This window comes from Spermophilus citellus, assembly GCF_964194105.1.
Source record: "Spermophilus citellus genome assembly, chromosome: 9".
Lineage (NCBI taxonomy): Eukaryota > Metazoa > Chordata > Mammalia > Rodentia > Sciuridae > Spermophilus > Spermophilus citellus.
Window position 1 is genome coordinate 103,578,800 of NC_138191.1, and position 21,112 is coordinate 103,599,911.

The 21,112-nt window shown below is 39.6% G+C and overlaps 1 protein-coding gene across 6 annotated transcripts in view; it reads left to right on the top strand.

Annotated features, from left to right (window-relative positions):
* EFCAB14 (EF-hand calcium binding domain 14) overlaps positions 1 to 10,750 on the top strand; it is a 44,423-nt gene extending 33,673 nt beyond the window's left edge. For 3 of the 6 annotated variants that reach the window (XM_081308631.1, XM_081308634.1, XM_081308636.1), the window contains 5 exons: positions 814 to 900; positions 2,274 to 2,385; positions 4,139 to 4,264; positions 7,323 to 7,490; positions 9,613 to 10,750. In XM_081308631.1, coding sequence (XP_081164757.1) covers positions 814 to 900; positions 2,274 to 2,385; positions 4,139 to 4,264; positions 7,323 to 7,490; positions 9,613 to 9,674 — 555 coding nt within the window. In that variant the 3' untranslated portion in view covers positions 9,675 to 10,750. Of the gene's footprint in view, positions 1 to 813; positions 901 to 2,273; positions 2,386 to 4,138; positions 4,265 to 7,322; positions 9,127 to 9,612 lie in introns of those variants that run through there. The other 3 variants (XM_081308632.1, XM_081308635.1, XM_081308633.1) reach the window with 2 other exon arrangements.
* The last annotated feature ends 10,362 nt before the right edge of the window (positions 10,751 to 21,112 follow it).

Consider the following 21,112-nt stretch of genomic DNA (forward strand, 5'->3'; position numbering starts at 1 on the left):
GGGTTCCCTGTAGATTATTTTCTTAACAGCTATAGGCCCTACCTTTAAAAGATTTCATACATATTTTTGTAAAGATATGAAACCAAATACAGGAAACTGTACTATAAATTCAAGTAACCACCAAAGCTGTAAGCAAGCCAACACAAATTCAAACCCTGGCAGATGGCAAGGAGTGTTTGAACTGGCTCTGCCACAGTGGAGCCTTGGCAAGTTGCCTGGATATGGCTTTGAGGGGTAGAATAGGATGACCTGTCCTCCTCCTCCCCTTCCTGCTTTACAGGGGTGTGTAATTTACTACAAAGCTGTGAAGATTAAAGGAGCCCTATTCTTTTAAAGCCCTTTTGAACTCAGCTAATCTAAGTAGGAGCTGAGAACCTTGAATGATTTGATGAATGTTATACCTTGAAGGTTTCAAGGCTTCTTGTGAAAACTTAACACCCTCAAACTTCCTGTACTGTCTCTGCTTTCCCATTTCATTTTTCTCTAACATAAAAAACTGGTAATAGTATCCATCTGTCTTACTACTTTTTCTAATGGCATCCTACCCAGCCTAGATCTGGATAAAAATTCTGTCACCTTTTATACTTCATAGTTTGTGATTGAAACATCTAGAAGCACCAGTTTCCACTTGGTGTCTCTGTAACCTTCCTCCCTCACTCTTCCCATTCTACCACTCCTCTGCCATTTCTCTTGAAAGTGTTTAGACTCTTTAAGTGAGTTTGACCATTTTTTTAAAAAAATACTAGATGTCATTCAAATTTTTTAATGTTTATTTATCTTTAATCTTTCCTCTTATTCTTTTTGCCCTCTAAGATGAGTGATAGAGCTGCCATTCTGAAAAGAGAGTCTTTGGATCAAGGGGCCAACAGAACTGATATCATAAAAACCCAAAACATAAAGGTAAATAAGAGGAAGTTTAACCTAAAGTAAAAATAAATGCATCAGCATCTCTCTGCTTGTGACATGCTACTTTCTTCTCAAAAAGAGCACTTTGGTCTCACATGCTAAAACCTCAAGACAAAGCAATTAGTATATTAGTGAATAAATGAATATCAGGTATGTATCTTGTGCCAAGCCGGGAGGGCCATGGTGAGCAGGATAGACATGTGATCCTTATTCTGGTGGAACTCAAAGTCCATCAGTCAAAAAATCTGACACAGAAGTACATAGATAACTAATCATAAGTCTGATGAACGCTATAAAGGAAATATATAGGGTATGTTGAGGGGGATCAGGAAGTCTTCCCTAGGGAAATGACTTAAGCTTACTTATGATGGAGGGCAAAGGTATAGATCATCTAAAAATGGTGTCCAGCCTCAAAATCATTTCCTGCGTTTTGGTTGCAGTCTTAATACAGACATTAATTCACTTAAGTGTCAGTCAGTTCCCTTCACCTGTACCTATCTCTTTTTTGTTCTACCCAAACATATTGTAACTATTAGGGTAGCAATAGAAGAGAGAAAAATACATATTGAATAAAAGAAATGTGAGATGAATTGATGTTCTAATACCTGTGAGATCAGACCTTTCTATAGTAGCATAAGCAGTTAGAAACTGGCCTTATAGAAGGCAGACTTTTCTCTTTATAATTAAATTTATTTTAATGTGCCAATCTGGATCTTCCTAGGAATAAAACGAAGTGTAGGGTGAAAACTTTTTAAAAGATTTAAACAAATAAGACTTTGAATTAAAACTATTACAGCTCCTTTATGTTTCTGACAGTTGTTGCCATCCATTGTCCATCACCATAGGGGAACAGAGGGAAGTATAGAAGAATACTTGTGGTTTGTTTGTGTTCAGCTGTTTTTGTTATTTTTTCTTATTTGGTTTTGGGGGGTTTTTTAGGGTGGTACCAGCATAAAGCTCTACCTCAAGAGGTCTGGTCACAAGGCAATGTGAGATATTTAGGACAGTTATTTCCTTCGTGTGATATAGCTCCTAAAAAAAAAATACCCTCCTCATTTAGGAAATGGGTGTCATACAGGTACCTGAGCAAGGGTACATTTTCTTTCTTGCTGATCATGCATGCCTTCTCCCATCAGCCAAATGTTCACAGCAAAACAGATCATCTGGAGCATAATGTTGCCTTAATGGTCTAGCCTCAAATCCAGCTAGACACATATCAACACTGAACAACAAAGATATCCCTGGTATTTGTTCATTCATTCCTTCAATGCCTTTAGAGGGAACTTTCTCGGGGTCAGGTAAATAGTGGAGACTCAGGTGAGATCTTACTTCTACCTTAAACCTTCTTTGATCTTTGTTTTGAGCAGAAGGAAGATAGTCCAAATTCTCAAGTATCCAAGCTGCGAGAGAAACTGCAGCTGATCAGTGCTCTCACAAACAAACCTGAGAGCAACAGGCCTCCAGAGATTGCAGACGAAGGTGAGCACTGTGCTGGCTTGTGAATATTTCACGCAGGCTTGGGCAGCTTGCTCCCACACAGGGAGTGGGAAAGGTGTTTCAGCAGCACTGATCGAACCGAGTGAGTGATGCCTGAGCGCACCGAGATGAAGCTGGTGCACTTTGCTTTCATTTAGAAAAAGCCCATTTTGTACATGATTTGTACTCTGGTCTATTAAGGGAAGAATGGGTAATGTTTAGCTGGAAATAGACTTCTCCATGCTGTCTGCATCCAATTATAGGCAAAAATGTTACTGTCATAACATATTAAACCAGCCCTAAATGTTGTTTATGGGATTCTTCATTTCTGTATAAAATTTACTTAAAAATAAATTTTAGTCTTTATGTAAATCATTAACATATAATGGTAGGATTATTGATTTAGAAGGGTGCTTGACTTTGGGTAGGGACATAACTAATTTAATATTAGTAGATGCATTTACCTCCATTATGGACATAACAAAGGCACTAGACTGTGTTGACTTTGACCCCTCCTCCAACAATTATTATTCACTTTGAAAAAGCAATATAGCCTCCCTTGAATTCTTTTGGTTGGGAAACAAACTACAATGGGAGGCCTTGTCCTAACATTTGGTGCTATATAATCTTATGGTGACCCTCTTTTAGCACCAACTTACCTTGTAGCATGTATTCCCAGACCAGGCTTATGCACATCTCCCAGGATGTTAAAGATCTTTAATATCCATCTTCTATGCTGTTGTCACTTGGCTGCTTAAACTCTTATCATCTACATATGTATAATGCTAACTTGTACAATGGTTGGAGTATCTCTTATCCAATGTTTGAGACTGGAATTATTTCAGATTTTATAATATTTTTGTAATATTTTTATATTTTTGTTAATATTTATATATTTATGTATATGTGTGTGTGTGTGTGTGTGTGTGTGTGTGTGTGTGTATATATATAAAATGGGATATATATTTTTGGGTATGGGTAGACAAGTCTCAACATGAAACTTATTTATGTTTCATATACACCTTATATACATAGTCAGATAGTTGTTGGGGGGGACTTTTTTTTCCTATTGTTTTGTTTTTTGCAGTTCTGGGGCTTGAACTGAGGACCTCACACATGCTAGGCAGGCACTGTGCACTGAGTTACATCCCCAGCCCCTGATAGTAATCTTATGCGGTATTTTTATGCTCCTTTTTTGGGGGGTTGGGGGGACTGGGGATTGAACCCAAGGGCACTTAACTACTGAGCCACATCCCCAGCCCTTTTATATTTTATTTAGAGATAGAGTCTAAGTTGCTTAGGGCCTTGCTAAATTACTGAGGCTCAAGATCCTCCTGCTTCAGCCTCCTGAACCACTGGAATTACAGGCATGTGCCATGGTGCCCAGCCCACCTTCATTTTGACTGTGACCCATTACAGGATGTCACATGTGGAATTTTCCACTGGTGTCATGTTGGCACTCAAAAAGTTTCAGATTTTGGAGCATTTCAAACTTTTTAATTAGGAATTTTCAACCTGTATCCCATATTCCAGCAGGACTTCTACTTGAAAACTTAATGTAATGTAATCTTGATTCACCTTCACTTGTCTATATACATCTCAATCCAAGTCTTTAACTTCACATATCACTGTGCTTCGTAATTCTCAACTATTTCTCTTAAATTAAGTACATATCAATTGCCCTAAAAGGTGACCTTTAATACTAGTTTAATTGGGTGTTAATTTGATTATACTAAAGCGTACGTGTTTGTTACAGAACAAGTACAGAGTTTCACGTCAAAGCCATCAACATTGCCAAAATTCTCACAATTTCTTGGAGACCAAATTGAGAAAGCTACCCAACTAAGGCCTGTCTCCCTACCAGGAATTTCTAGCATTGAAGGTAAATTTTTATACTTTGGTATAATTGTGGGAGTGTTTAAAGTAATAACTTTTTAATGATTTTTTTAACTTATGAAAAAAATACATCTAATATTTATTGAGTACTTCTTGTGGACACTTGATATGTATCATCTCATATAATCCTGATATCTCTCCTATGAACATAAGTATTCAAGCATTATGCCTATTTTACTGATAGGGAAACTGTCTTAACTCTGAACAGCAAATAATTGGTTAAGGCAGAATTCAAGCTGAGACTGTATGACACCAAAGCTTGCATTCTTAACCAGTATACCATCGGGTTTCCCCATTAATGTTTCATATGAGCTTCATTCATTCACTAAGTGCCTCATTAGACCACATACTTAGCAGTGAGGATACAGTATAAGAGGCAGTCTTTCTTCTCTCAAAGATATTATAGTATAGTGTAGAGGGCAGAAAAGCAAATACAATAATGTGAAAGTAGTAAAATAAAGTAAAAATTGACCCAGTTTTTCAGGGCCCTCCAAAAATGAGGGGACTTTTTCTGAATATTAGTAAAATAAACAATAGGAAGTATGATTCACATAAAATATATTTGCATTATTTCCAATAGTGTGTTTTCTACTCATTGTGATGTTAAGACCTTTTTGCATTTGCTAATTCCCTGGAAAATCACTCATTCCTTCCACCTCCCTTTCTCTTGCTCTTTACTTTAGCTTAGCTGCAATTCCACTGGGAAATATTAACTCCTAGGACTGGAGTAACCTCCTCCTGTATGCTGCTATTTGAATTTGCCCATGTTTAGCACATGTCACTCTTGTGATTTCCTGAGGTCATATAAAATGTAATTTACATGGACAATGTCCGTGTCTTATTCACTGTCTTATTCATTCCCTAATCTCTAGCACAATTCCTGCTACACACAAATATGTTAAACAAATTAATGTGTTACCTACACACTGCAATTAATACTTAAAGCATAGATAACTTACAGATTTAAATCTCCATTTAAATGTTATCATGTTGCTTTTTCCTATCCCTGATTTTTGTCCTATTTTGGTGTGGGGGATGGAGAGTGTGACATTGAAGGGCAACGTAAGTTGTATCCCCACTCTCCTATATCAAGAATTGATGAGTACGAATCAGGGAAAGACTGGCTGTTCAATCAGATTAAGGAATACCAGTCTGAACATTTGTACTTCAGTCTTTAACATAGGCCTGAGACACTTTTGAAATGACCCAAAGCAGCAATCATTTTTATTTGAGTTATGCTACAAAATACATAGCATGTTATATAAACTCATGGTACCAAAAAAAAAAAAAAAAAAAATTGTTTTTTCTTCTAGCCACTTGGTGGCAGGCATGAGGAAGAAGTGTTCCACTTGATTTTCTGGTTTTCAGAGAGCTTTTGTGGTTTTACTAGCTGCATTACTGGTCCTATGACAGGAGAGTAGGGTCCTGTTTAGAAGTTGTTTACAAGAACTCATTTTTGGACTGGATTTGCACTGCAATGGTTTTCCCTCCCTTTGGGACATTTTCATTCTTTCCAGGTACCAAACAGCAAAAGGCTCGTTGAAAGTAAGTATAGTCTTAAATAAATGAAGAAAAAAAAAAGAATTTAGGAAGATTTTTAAAGAAATATAAGCCATATTGACCTTCTTTAGTGTTAGAAATTAAATCTTCTATTTGACTGTGAGGACAAAATGAAGTCCTTTTAAGTGTTAGACTATTGATAGAAATTCTCCAATCCTATTCACTGAAATAGTGTCTTGAGAATTGAATTTTAAAAATACAGATCATCTGGTGGCATTGCTCTGTTTTTTAGCTACCAGAAAGAAAATTGGGAGTGCGGGGGTCAGTGGAGAAAGACAATGCTTTGAAAAGACACAGTCTTTTGGGATAGGGCTGTAGCTCAGTGGCAGTGCCTAGCATGTGTGAGGCACTGGGTTTAATCCTTAGCACCACATAAAAAATGAAATAAATAAAGGCATGCTGTCCATTTACAACTACAGAAAAAACTTTTTTAAGGAAAGATAGTCTTTGAAGACTATATAGAGAGAGAGAGAAGATGGGGGGGGTGCGTGTGTGTATGTGTGTGCGTGTGTGCGTGTGTGTCTTCTGGGGTTTTTTGTTGATTAGTGTTTGAATTGTTTCCACATTGGAACTATTGGGAATAAGACTATTATGAATATTAGTGTGCAGGGTCTTGTAGATGTTTTTTCATCCCCCTTGTGTATACGCCTAACAATGGAATTGCTGGTCATTGCTAACTTTTTGAAGAACTGCCAAACTATTTTCCAAAGTATCTGCACATTTTACATTTTCGTCAGCAATATATGAGGATTTATTCACTTTTCCATATACTCGCCAACACTTTTTGATGACAACCATCCTAGTGATTGTGAAATGGTATCTCATTGTATTCTTGAGTCCCTGGATCTTAAGCTGCTCAATTTATGGATCCAAAGAGACAGTGTTCCATAGATAGTAAGAAAACTAGTCTATATCTAGCCATGTAAGAGTTATATGACCTTAGGCAAGTTGCTTTCCTTTATGAGCTTTGGTTTTCCTATCAAAACTGAGAGAACTAATTGTAATGCATTCTGCTGTCATATATAAATAAAAAAAATTACATTAAAAAAACAGAGAACTTTAAATTTTTGACATTTTTACTGCTTATGGATATCCAAGACATTCCTCCAGTCCCCACTCAGACATTCAATGAGAAATATTACAATATATAATACTCTGTTTTATAGACTAATTCCTATCTATCAAACAGGCCTCTATTCCTTCAACATAGATTAAAATCTGGGAAATTGAAAGGGAAGGCCATGGACAGAGAGAAAGTCAGGTCATGCATTTCTCCCACTGCTTGTATTTTGGGGGGAAGGTGTCATATAATATTCCTTTCATTCTTAAAGGATCAAAAATTAGTCTGATTTAGTGAAATTCTAAACGTTACCCTCTGGAAACAAATCTGCAAAGTAGCTTTCTTTTCAATATTGTAAGAGCCTATTTTTAACTGAATTTCTATATAATAGATATATACATTTTTCATAATTCCTTTTTGACAGATCTTCAGGATTTATTCCACAAGACTGGCCAGGATGTGGATGGGAAGCTGACCTACCAGGAAATATGGAACTCTCTAGGTTCTACCTTGCCAGATCCAGAGAACTTGAGAGCATTTGATTCCAATGGAGATGGAAGATACTCATTCCTGGAGCTAAGAGTAGCTTTAGGTGTCTAGCCTCAACAGGCGTTATTTTAGGAATGGATGTATACCCTGGACTACCTAAAATCTACTTACATAACAAAAACAACCCTTTTATGCATCAGCCCTCTAGTCCTCCAAACTATTGTAGCAAACATATTGCCACCTTCTAACTTGTTTGAAAAGCTATACAAAAGTTATTTTTTTAAAAAAGAAAACCATTTTACTTATAATCTGATGTTCAGAAATCTATAATTTCCTGAAACCAGTAATATCTTACATTTTAAAATTGCCAGGAAAAGAAATAATAAAGCCCTCTTTTTTTCTCCTTCCTTTTTTTTTTTTTGAGGGGAGGAGACCTTATCTTTTAAAACTGGAAAATGTATATACAGAGAGAATAAGCCACCTTTTATATTTCATATAAATTTGCCTTAAATAGCTGCACTTTATAGAGACTCAGAAAATGTCTTGTCTTCAAAAGATAGGCCTTTTCTGTTTGTAAATATTTAAAATGAAAGAAAAATTTTGCATATTATGTGGAAAGTAGAAAGAATGATTTTAAGCAGGATGTGAACAAATTACTTATTTTAAAAAAATCACTTATTTGGGTAACAACTGAAACTATATTCACATATACTTAACTCATCCCTCCTCCAAGGCCAAGGTGCTGCCATGGGGTTTAGCCTGCAGATAGGGGCATTGATTCAGGGACTGGATGCTCTGGGACCAGTGCTGGCTCCATCCTTAAAAAAGTTGGCTTCTGAGAGTTTATTCCTATTCCCTCAATGAATCCCAACATGTGAACCAGAGAAGTCTTCTTGAGGATTTTTCTCATTTTTAATCCTCTTTTAGGGTTTAGGAACACAAAAAATTATCCAGTGGGGAGCTACATTTTCCCTCAAATGAGTTAGATTATCTTTTCCTATCCACCTACACAAGTCTATCTTAAGGCTATAGCTGGCTCCTACCTTCAGTAACGTCTCCATTCTGAATGGCAAAACCTAAGTCCCTAGTCACTGTCTCAGACTAGCCACCCAGGGTATTAGAGGAAAAGGGTACATCTACTTTTAAAACAAGAAACTACCCCTTTGAGATTTTACCTGGGAGCCAACCAAGAACGTGATGGATTTCTTGGTGAGATGACTAAGGCCAAAAATAGTTGTGAAATAAAATGTGTGAAATCATATTGTTTTCTTACAGATATCAGCTCAGAAGTAGATACAGGCTTTCTGTCCAGAGGATGCCAAATTATAGCTGGCACTACAACAGAAGCCTTCATATGATGGTAGCAAGTGCAATACTTCTCCCTTATGGACCTGGCACAGCAGGTCCCGGAACTGGAAGGAATGGTTTAAGTCACTTGTATGTTGAGTTACACTTGCTGTGTTGTTCCCAAAGGCAATCTTTGGGTAGCACAAAAGGAAAACTTACAAAACTTAACTTTTCTGTAGTCAAGTAAGGGAGAAACTAGAGAAGCTCTCATGGCACCAACTTCTCTAGTAGAGTTCATTTTTCATTTAACTTGTCCAAGTCCTGTAAGCCAGTACAGTCCAGTACCCTGAAACATGTAAAGACTGGTTTTTTCTTTACATTACATTCAGCTTGGTGTTAGCTAACCTTAAATTTTTTTGTAGAAGTATTAAAATTCAGTTAAAGCAGGACAACGTCTCTTCTAATGAATGTGTCTGCTTGTCATTATTGCGTATGTTTCTCCCTTTTAAAATGTTTTTCTTTAACATTTCCCTTACCCATCTATGTTATTTTACTTTCATGGAAAAGTTAAAATTAGCCTGGCACTTTAGGAAACTTGATAATTTTTTGCTCTTCTGGCTGCTTTCCATGCCCTCCTCCTTTTTAATATATACACCCTTACAGATTTTGTAACAACCAAATAAAGTTCTAGCAATAAATTGAATTATACTGCTATGTTTGTATATACTGTACCATAAATAGTATGTACCTGGAAGGTATTTTTTTGATAACTGATTTATATGAAATATACTTGAGGGTAATGTACCTTGTCCTTTTTAGTTTCAAGTTCTTATTCATAGGCAGATACATTCAGGACCCCTTAACTCTTTGTAGTATGTATTTTTCTTTTACATCCACTAGCTATATCCTTGGAAAACTCAAGGTTTCTTTTTTTTCAGTTTCTCTTCTGTTCTTCCTACTTCAAGCTTGTCTGCCAGCATCACCCCTGAGCTGTATATAATGCCATCCCCTCCCCTGCCAAGTCTGCCAGAGGCATCCATGCTGCACTCAGGCCTATGATACCTTTGTCATCCTGCCTGAGTAACTACCATGTCTCCCAGACAGGTAGGTATCTCAACTTCCTTTGTTCAAGTTGAGCAGACTCTCCAGTTTACAAGCCCCAGAAACCTATCACTTAGTGTTAATTTGGGATTTATATCTGTATGCTGTCCCCACTTACCCAGCCTGTGCCTTGTGTTTGGCTATAGTGAAGCCTCACCTGCCACATTTTCAGATCTGTGAGAAAGCTTGGGAAGTGAGTGGTATGAGTTTGACATTCATTGTAAATTCTTTTACCTGTTCCTTCTGGCAGCTCCTACCACTTCTCTCCTTAGTTTCCCAAAGCACAACCTTCTTGACCCTTTTATTCCATTGCCTTATATATATGTCGGCATAATGTTTACTTAAATAGCCTCCCCATAAGTCAGAGAGGCAAACAGGTACTGTAGAAAGAGAAGACCCAAAGGAATAAAGTGCCTGGCTTCAAGATGACTGCAGAGTACCTAGCACTCAGGAATGGGTCTGAGGCAACAAAGCTGAGGAATGGACCCTTCCCCCTGCTGTTGGCTGTTTTGCATTCTGCTGCAGTTTCCTTTCTTTGCAGTTGCTGGACATAACCCCTAGAGCCCCCCCCTTGCTGGTCCTGCTGGTCACAGTTGAGGATTTTGACTATGATGGGCTCATACTCGTAATGGCCTGTTGAGTTGTTTTTAGTGACAGCTTTTGTTTGCTGCACACCTCATTGGCTTGCTTGCCAACACCAACTAGATGTGGTTTCTTTCATAACCAAACCAGAACACATTTGGGTATCCTGAGACTTTATAGAGCGTGTATTGTTTGTTATATGAACCTAACCTACCTTTTTTCACATATTAAGAAATACAAATCTACTTTGTTCTAGTGGAGCTATTTTGGTAACATATAAGCAATTTTGGTTCTGTTTAGGGAGTGAATTCAAGGTTTTCATGACTCAATTTGAGCTTTATTTCATATCAGTGATACAGCCATTTTAATTTATCTAAATAAAACATTTCTTTTTTTCTCTCACTGTGTCTTATTAAAGCCTCCTCCCACTCATTTGGTTCTTAAGAGAAAGAAAATATGCTTTGATCCCTATGTTTAATGGATTCCTTCCTCCTTTGAAAGCAAGGACTAACAGAGGTGGGCACAAAGCAAGTGTTCTAGAAAGAATCTACCTTCAGAATTAAAATATTGGGCCTAAAGAAGTGAAGACTATAGGTCTTGGGCTTTAGGCATCTGCAGGGTTGAAGGGGTCAAGGTGAAGAGGGGGCAAGTTGAGGGAGGAGTGAACCTCTGCCCCTGTTCTACCAGAGAAGATCCACTTGGTCCTGTTTTATATTTTGAGATACAATATTAGATCATGTTTACAAAGGGGGGGGGGGGTCCACTTACCTTTAAAAAAAAGTAAAAGAAAAAGGCTTAAATCCATTGCTTGAGAGAGGTCATATAGATAGGACTAAGGCTTTACAGTTGCTGGACCTAATCTTTCAGCCCACACACAAGAAAAAAAAAGAAAAGATTAACTACATGTTTACTAAGTTCTGAGAATCACAATCTCTCTTTCACACACACACACACACACACACACACACACACACACACCCCACTCCACAAAATAGGCAAAAACTGGCCCTACCTCAGGGCAGTCTACATTTAAAGTTTAGATCAAATATGGTGAGTGGGTTTGCTCATTTCCAAAGTAAGTGCAGAAAATTTCTGTGACAGAACCAGGCTTTCATATCTTTAAGTTGGGGTCAAATAGCTCATAATTATCTTTGTGTCTCCTTTTAGGACCATTTCTAGAAAGTATAAAAATTATTAATATTCCCATGTAAATAGAGCAATAGGGGACTCTTAACTTTTGGGCAACTGTGGATTTCTTAAGATACATGATATAGATATTTTTATGTGTATAATTTTAGGAGGTACTCACCAGCCCTTCCTCTAAGCCATTCACCAAGTATGTTTTAACAAGACATGATTACGGAAGGGATACCATGGGGTAAGGTGGAAGGACCAAGAACTTTAATGTTAGGCAGATGTAAATTGGGCAACTAGCTCATCAACAAAAAGAAAAGATAATGATATATGCCCTTGGATCTTGTCTCTTCATCAGTATGAGAAGAATCATAACAGCCATTTTGCAGTATTCTTGTATTAAAAGGTGACATAGCCACTGTGGACTACCATAGCGGTGTGCCCTCAGCACCTGTCACTCTGTGGCAATTGTATTTCCCATCCTGCAGAACAGCAGTGCCTTTGGAGACCTAGCCCAGGGCTTGCACACAATAAATACTGGATGGAGGGATTTGAGCTCATCTGCAAGTATTGGCTCAATGTGTCTCTTCAAAGACAACCTCCAATTCTCATTGTATTGGTGAGACTTGTGCCCCCATCAAACAGGGGAAGGATACTGTCCTCCTAAGGCAAATGAGACACAAAAGAGTAACTTTTCAAAAATCTTTAATAATGTAACATCTAAATGGGCTCTGATCTCTGTGTCAATATTACTTTCCTGAGGTTAGCTCCCTTTTCTAATACCCCTGGCACCTAAAGCTCCCACCTTCAGTGAGGAGGCTATAGCTCTGAAGCAAAAGGCTTTGCATTGAAACAGTTCACTCCATGGGTCAGTGTGGGAAGGGAATAGAAGTGGACATTACTTTTGATACAGATGGCAAATGAGTAGCAGGCAGAGTGGTTCAGCATTGGAGGTTGATTGCGAAGGGGTGGGGCAAAGAGTATCTCCTAAAACATAATTGGGAATGGAGATCTGGTCCTGTGCTGTGGAATCCAGTTAGAAAGAGGCTGCTGTGGGACCACCAGAGCAGGTTGCAGGGGAACAGAGGCCTCTGCCTTGGGGCTGCTTGCTAAGAACCATTGCCAAGTAGGAATGACGCATGGCAATTTCTTTGTCAGCCTACTCCATGTTGCTTAGAGGAAGGACTCTCCATTGTGGAAATGGGCTTGCCTTTGGACCCAGGTCATTTGCAGTGACATTGCATGTATGCTTGAGTAAGGTGACCTTGCTCAAGGACCAGGGCGGATCCAGGTTTAGGGTGTATCCTGCTGGGATTAGGGAGTATCCCGCTCCTTGGGTTTAGGGCGGTTCCAGGTTTAAGGTGTACCCTGCTGGGAATAGGGCGTATCCTGCTGCCTCAAGCGCCCGCCTGCTCCTTGAGTTCCCGTTGAGTTCTCGCGGGATTCAGAGAGTATTTGGGATTCAGAGCCTGGTGGAGTACGTGAATTTTGCCCAGAACATGGATTTCCCCAGAACGTGTGTAGAGTGCCGGTGTGAGTTCGGGAATAAAGAATTGCTGTTTGAATCTACAAAGCTGTGAGTGGCTCATGATTTTGTGCCCAGCCAGACCGCAGCATTTGGTGGCCTGTACGCGGAATGTCTGAAGCTTAGAGATAAGTGAAATTGCTTGTCCCTGAGGGAAGGCGAGATAATGGGTGATCATTTCAAAAAACAATGTGTTCTTGTTTTGACTTATTTTGTTTTTGTTTCAAGCTGCCCATCCCTAGAAATTTCTCAGGCGAACTGGGAAAAATGGTTGGCTCAAGGTTTGAAGTTTGTCGGCCCTGTGGAAGAGAAAATTGATACATGATTTTTTATTCCGTTTTTGTTTCATTCAGTTTTGGTTTTGTTTTGTGTTATCTTATTGGGTTGCGTTATCTTTATAGTAGATTAGAAATTAGTAAAAATCAAACCGAAAAAGTGTTAAGTAAATTGTTAGAGGTTCAGACCATGGAGAAAGACATTTTAGATCAAGCAAAAGAGAAGGTCTCTTGAGCTAGTCAGACGAGGAAGAAAATTTAAAGGAAAGGGGGCTATTAGGAAAAAGGCTACAACAGGAGGCTGTTACTAACTCCGTTTTATCACCAGAGGGCATAATTCAACCAACAGCCCCACCTATGGAGACAGCTGAGTGGCCCTCAAACCCCGTAGTTGATAAATGGGATCCTGAGACAGGACCTCAAAGATTAGCATGCCCTGTACTTGAACAGGTAGGAGGGCAGCGAATTCACCATGCTTTAGATTTTAAAACAGTGAAGCAGTTAAAGGAGGCTGTAACAACCTATGGTCCCCAAGCACCCTTCATGGTAAGCATGGTTGAGTCCATTACTAACTCGGACATGACGCCAGCAGATTGGGCTAGCATGTAAATCTGTGCTCAATGGAGGACAATATTTGTTATGGAAGGTTGCCAATGAGGAATTTTGCACGGAGACAGCTAGGCAAAATGCAGCAGCCGGTTACCCTCAAAGAAATCTAGATATGTTGTTAGGAAAAGGACCTTATGAGGGTCAATGGCAACAAATTGAATATGATCCTGCTATATATGCACAAATTGCTGCAGACGCAGTTAGGGCATGGAAGACTTTACAAGGACATGGAGATTTACAAGGTCAGCTATCTAAGGTAATACAGAGAACTAATGAACCTTACGCTGATTTTGTAGACAGGCTTATTCAAACAGCTTCCAGAATTTGGGGGGATACAGAACAGGCAATGCCATTAATAAAACAACTGGCTTATGACCAAGCAAATTGTTGCTGCAGAGAGGTCATTAGACCATGGAGACATGAAGATTTAAACACATATATTAAATTATGTAGAGACATTAATGAACAAGGGCAAGTCTTGGCAGCTGCAGTACAACAGGCTTTAGATGCCAGGCCAAAAACATGCTATAATTGTGAACAAACAGGACATTTTAAAAGGAGTTGCCCCATAGGAGGAGGGTTTAACAAAACTAGATATCAAAGGAATAGAATACCGGGTATTTGCCCACGATGCCATAGAGGGAGACATTGGGCTAATGAATGCCATTCTCAAACCACCATAGAGGGTACTCCCTTATCAAAAAACGGACAAGGACCAGGTATTTACCCACGGTATCATGGAGAAAGGCATCAGGCTTCATTGCCAAAAAACGGACTGGGGGGCCCAATGCTCCGGGGCCCACAACCACAAATATATGGGGCAGTGGAGGAACCCAGCAACACCATCAGGGTAGTGCCCAGGACACATTGTCCATTAAATCCCTCATCAGACAAACCTGAGGGAGCACAGGGTTGGACATCTGCACCTCTGCCAGAGCAGTACTAACTCCAGAGATGGGAGTTCAAATCATTCCCACAGGAGTAAAAGGACCTCTTCCCCAAGGAACAGTAGGCTTATTATTGGGACGTAGTTCATCTACATTAAAAGGATTTATGATAAGTCCTGGGGTAATTGATCCCGATTATGTAGGTGAAATAAAAACTATAGCTAGTTCTCCAAGAGGTATATCAGTAATTTCACCAGGAGATAGAATAGCACAGTTGTTAATAATACCCAGCCTACATGATAAATTCTCCAGCCGTAGTGTAGAAAGAGGTTCCAGGGGATTTAGGCTCCACAGGTGTAGATTGGGCTATGCTGTCTTTAAATTTAGATTCTCGCCCAATGCTAAAACTAAATATTCAAGGTCATGAGTTTAATGGGCTACTGGACACAGGTGCTGACCTTAGCATCATATCTCGTCAAGAATGGCCAAAACATTGGCCATTACAACAAGCCACTCAAACGCTTCGAGGCCTAGGAGTGGCGACTAATCCACATAGAAGTGCAATGATATTAGATTGGAAGGATCCTGAAGGATGTGAAGGAACTATACAGCCATATGTTTTGGATCATCTTCCTATAAATTTATGGGGACGAGATGCCCTAGATCAATTAGGTTTGACGTTAACAAATAACATCAATCCTAATGCGCCCACTACTAGGGCTAGACAAGGTTTTAGGAAAGAAAAAAGATTAGAAGAACAAGGTATAGCAGCACCAATTCAAATAGATCAAGGAACAGACAGACATGGGTTGGATTTTCAGAAAGGGCCACTGAGACAATCAAAATTACTTGGAAATCAGAAAGACCAGTGTGGGTTCCTCAGTGGCCCCTGACTAAAGAAAAGATACAAGTAGCCCATGATCTGGTCAAACAACAATTAGCGGAAGGACATATACAACCTTCTGTATCTCCCCATAATACTCCTATTTTTGTCATCAAAAAGAAATCTGGTAAATGGAGATTATTGCAAGATTTAAGAGCCATTAATAATGAGATGGTTATTATGGGACCTGCTCAATCAGGGATCCCTCAATTGTCTGCTTTGCCAAAAACCTGGCATGTTTTAGCTATAGATATTAAAGATTGGTTTTTTTCGATTCCAATTCATCCCGAGGATAGTCCACGTTTTGCATTTACTATCCCTGCACTAAATCATGAAGGTCCTGATCAGAGATATGAATGGAAAGTACTCCCTCAAGGGATGGCTAACAGTCCAACTATGTGTCAAATCTATGTTAACAAAGCAATCCAGCCACTTAGAACTCAAAATCCTGAACTACAAATATTTCACTATATGGATGGTGTATTATTAGCACATAAAGATAAAAACACATTGCTGGAATGTTATGCCACACTTACAAACGTATTAAAAAATTATAATCTAGATATAGGAATAGATAAAATACAATTAAATTTTCCAATTATTTAGGAGTTCTATTATCCTCAACCATGGTCCGTCCACCAGAAATTCAAATACGAGTAGATCAACTCAAATCACTTAACGACTTTCAAAAGTTATTGGGAGACATAAATTGGATAAGGCCTTATCTAGGCATACCAACAGGAGAGTTGGGACCTTTATTTGATATTCTAAAAGGTCCATCAGATCCAAATTCACCCCGAATGTTAACTCCTAAAGCTAGAAAGGCATTAAAAATTATTGAAACATATATGGAAAATATGCATCTGGATAGAATTGATATAAGTTTGCCTTCATTATTTATTGTACTACCAACAAAAAATATTCCTACGGGAGTATTTTGGCAAGAAGGTCCATTATTGTGGATACATTTATCTTATTCTCCTAACACTATTCTTACTAGGTATCCTGAGGCTGTAGGACAATTAATACTCAAAGGAATAAGAGCAGCAAAGGAAGTGTTTGGAATTTCTCCCAATAAAATTATTACTCCATATACTATGGATCAAATTGATGAGTTAGCTAATGAGTTAAATACTTGGGCAATAATCATGTGTAAATCTAATGTTTCATTTGATAATCATTTACCATCTAATCCTTTGTTGTCTTTTTGGTCTAAGCATCCTGTAGTTTTTCCTAAAATGATAAGAAAAACACCTATCATGAATGCTCAAAATATATTCACTGATGGGTATAATAATGGTACAGCAGCAGTAGTTACCCCTGACCAAACTTTTACATTTTTAGTACCCAAACAATCAGCTCAAAAGGTAGAGCTTAATGCAGTTTTACAAGCTTTTGTGATGTTCAAAGATTCTGTATTTAATTTATTTTCTGATAGTCAATATATAGTTAATGCTATTATATCCCTTGAAGATGCTGGTAGGATTTCCCCTTCCTCTACCGTTTTCTCTTTGTTTTCCACTATACAAAGTCTAATCTGGGACAGAAAAGATCCATTCTTTATAGGACATATTAGGGCACATACAGAATTGCCTGGAGTCCTTAGTTTGGGCAATGATTTAGCAGATAAAACTACACATGACATACATATTTTCTCTACACTAGAAGAAGCTACAAATTTTCATAAAAGGTTTCATGTTAATGCTAATACTTTACAAAAGTGTTTTAAAATAACTAAGAAACAAGCCAGACATATAATAAAACAGTGTCAAAACTGTGTGACCTTTTTACCACAAGTTAATCTTAGAGTCAATCCTAGAGGACTGATGCCTAACCATATTTGGCAGATGGACATCACACACTTGCCAGAATTTGGAAAATTCAAATATTTACATGTTACAGTTGATACTTCTTCCGGATTTTTGATGGGCTCCCTTCATGCCGGAGAAAAAACTAAAGATGTTATAGCTCATTGCTTACAAAATTTTGCCACTGTGGGCATTCCTAAACAGTTAAAAACAGATAATGGTCCTGGTTATACTTCTACCTCTTTTAAACAATTTTGCTCATCATTTGGTATTACTCATATAACAGGAATCCCATACAATCCACAGGGACAAGGCATAGTTGAAAGAGCTCATCAAACTATTAAAACGTACTTATTAAAGCAAAAAGAGTTCCCGTTGAGTTCCCATTGAGTTCTCGCGGGATTCAGAGATTATTTGGGATTCAGAGCCTGGTGGAGTACGTGAATTTTGCCCAGAATCTACAAAGCTCTGAGTGGCTCGTGATCAAGGAGCAGGCGGGCGCTTGAGGCAGCAGGATACGCCCTATTCCCAGCAGGGTACACCTTAAACCTGGAACCGCCCTAAACCCAAGGAGCGGGATACTCCCTAATCCCAGCAGGATACACCCTAAACCTGGATCCGCCCTGGTCCTTGAGCAAGGTCACCTTACTCAAGCATACATGCAATGTCACTGCAAATGACCTGGGTCCAAAGGCAAGCCCATTTCCACAATGGAGAGTCCTTCCTCTAAGCAACATGGAGTAGGCTGACAAAGAAATTGCCATGCGTCATTCCTACTTGGCAATGGCTCTCAGCATCTGCTGCCTCTGTTGGCATAATGCCTGACTTCAGGGGTGTCTGACCCCCACAAAGAATCTGGAATCTCAACTTTAATCTCAGTTTTGGTAACAGCCCAGGGAGGGCCTGTGTTGATAGCTCCATTCATGCCATATTGGCATCGCTTGTTTATCCAGTACAGGAGTGGGCTGTGCCCACTGCTGGGCACGCTCCTCCTACTGGAGGTTCTTCTTCCAGTGCAGAAAGAGAATGCAGCCGCTAGTTATAATAGAGCACAGCCCCAGAAATCCAAAGTACAATGCGACCCCCACTGAGGCAGTTAAAAAAGGGGAGGGGGGCAGGGTGACACTGCTCTAGCTTGGGACCTGAACTGTTTCTCATTCCTCGCCTTGATTTGGTTCATTCATCCATCTATTCCTTCCCTCCCTCCTCAAAGATATGCCTCATCATTTTCTTAATTCAGTCAAAGCTAGATTTGCAGGGAGTCTAAGAGGCCACTTTAGCCTTTTACAGATAAGGAACACTAGGTCTAGAGGGGACATGACCTTCCCAGACTCAGTCAGGCCTTCTGGCTCCCAATCCAGGACCCAACCAATCCATCAGATTGAGAACCCTCACTAAGGACAAGGCCCTCATGGAAGTAAAAGTTCACCACTTGACAAGGACACCAATGTATCTTTTCTGGTTGGGCAGAACATGGTCTCTGCCTTCTAGGAATCCTTACTTTCCTAGAGGAGTCTATCTCTTACTATTTAGCACTCCATGGAGGCATCCACTACTCCATTCATGCAAAGGGAAAGTTTGTCCCCCACACTCAAAAGACTGAAGGGGTACTTACTGCCAGGAAGGCCCATATCCTTCTTTTCGGAATCCATAAGGTTTGAGTCTTGTTACCAGGCCTATGGCTCTGGAAAGAATGAACTCACCCACTAACCTGTCCACCAATGGAAGTCTCAGAAGGCTCAAGCCCCATTGTTCCCCAAAGAAGTCATCACCAGGTTCTGAACACTGGGAATTCCAGGGGTGGTGCTTGTGGAGGGGTTCTGAGTTGATGGGAGGAAGGGACTCCATCTGATGGCATCTCATGAGCATAGTTGTCTTCCATCAAAGACTGGTCCACCACAGAATTATCTGTTCCCAGCTTCTTATGGTGAACTCACAGAACAGCCCCCAGGAAAGGGCCCTCACACCCTCAGGAGCTTATATTTATGTTGTCAGTTATTAGGGAGCCACTTCTGGATATCTTTTCCAGTGGTGAGTGGGGCAGATAGCACAATGAACATTGGGCAGCCCTGCCCTTAAGAAGTTTCTGACAAAGTTGTCAAAGGGAGAAAAAAAAAAAAAAACACTGCTCAGGGGAACCAAGTGGTCCAAACCTCATTGTTTGGCTCTTGTAATCTCTCTTTTGTTTCTCTAACAAGTGCTGGCAAAGTATTTCCTGGGCATCATCAGGGCCTGTGGGAGCTCTGCCCATGTGATCTTGCATCTCTTTCCAGCTTCATCTCCCTCTCCATCTTTCGTATACCTCTCCCTTCCAGTCATGCCAGGTTCCTCAAAGACCCTGTTTATTTACCTTGGGAGTTTAGCTCACGTGGCTCCTTCACACAGGAGTGCCTTTTCCCACATTTCCACTAAACATCTCATCCTCCCAGGTAGTCAACTCCCCTACTCTTGAGGCAAATAGTCCTTTCAGTTTGATTTACCAAAACCACATCATCTCCAGTTCGAAGAGACTTGGAGCATTGTCTAATCCAACTTCCATCAGATACTCGAGTACTGAGGTCAGAACTTCCCTAATTCAGCAACTAATCCCCCAGAGTTCATTTGACTGAGAAACTTGCTTTCCATCTCCTGAGGCAGCTTGCTTCATTTATGACCAGCTCAATTAGAAAGCCATTTCCTAATCAAGCCTAGGTCAGCTTCCCAATAGGTTGTCCTGGCTCAGCTCCTTGGCACCATTTAGTTACTTCCAACTTTAACAGTAGCCAGAATGATCCTTTTAAGAATAGATCATGTTACTCTGCTCAAATACACAGTGAATTCCCATCTCACTCAGATTTAAAACCACAATCCTTGATCAAGTCCTCCAAATCCCTGAGCAATCTAACCAACCACTCCCATACCTCCTTAGACTCATTTTTACTGCCGTCCCCTTCACTCATTCACATAGAAAACCTCCTTGTTGTTCCACAAGCAGGGTACATATGCTCCTGCTTCAGGGTATTTGCCCTTGCTATTCCCCCTTCCTGGAAAGCTGTTCTGTCAGATATCCATACAGATCATTCCCTCGTTTCCTTTGGGTTTCTGCTTGGGTGTTCCCCTTATCTCCATTTCTCTTAAACTGCTTTGTTTTTCAGCATAGCATGTATCATTACCTAACATTTATTTATTGTCTATCTCATTCCACTGGAATGTAAGCACCTCAAGTTAATGTAAACAAGAATCTAAGAATTTCAGATGGTGATAACTGCTATGAAGAGAATAAAGTAGGGTAAAATAAGAGGGCAAAATAAGGTTAAAAAAAAGAAGAAGAAGAGAAGATTCATCAATAAAGGTTCCTTTAAGGTGCTGACATGGAAACTAAGCCCTAGATGATAATGAGGCAGCAAGTGTGGATCTATACAGAGAGAACAAGTGCAATGATCCTGAGCCAGGAACAGGCCATACTAATCCTCTACTACATTGCTCCTAGCATAGAGCAGGGCGGATCTTCATACATAATAGGTTCAACTGAGCAGAGTTTGAGGCTCCATCCCTGCCTCAGGAGAGGTTTCAGTCAGATAAGACCTAGGCAAGACTTCCACACAATGCAAACCAAAGACTGCTTGACAGAGAGTCCATTCATGCTGGGAGCAAG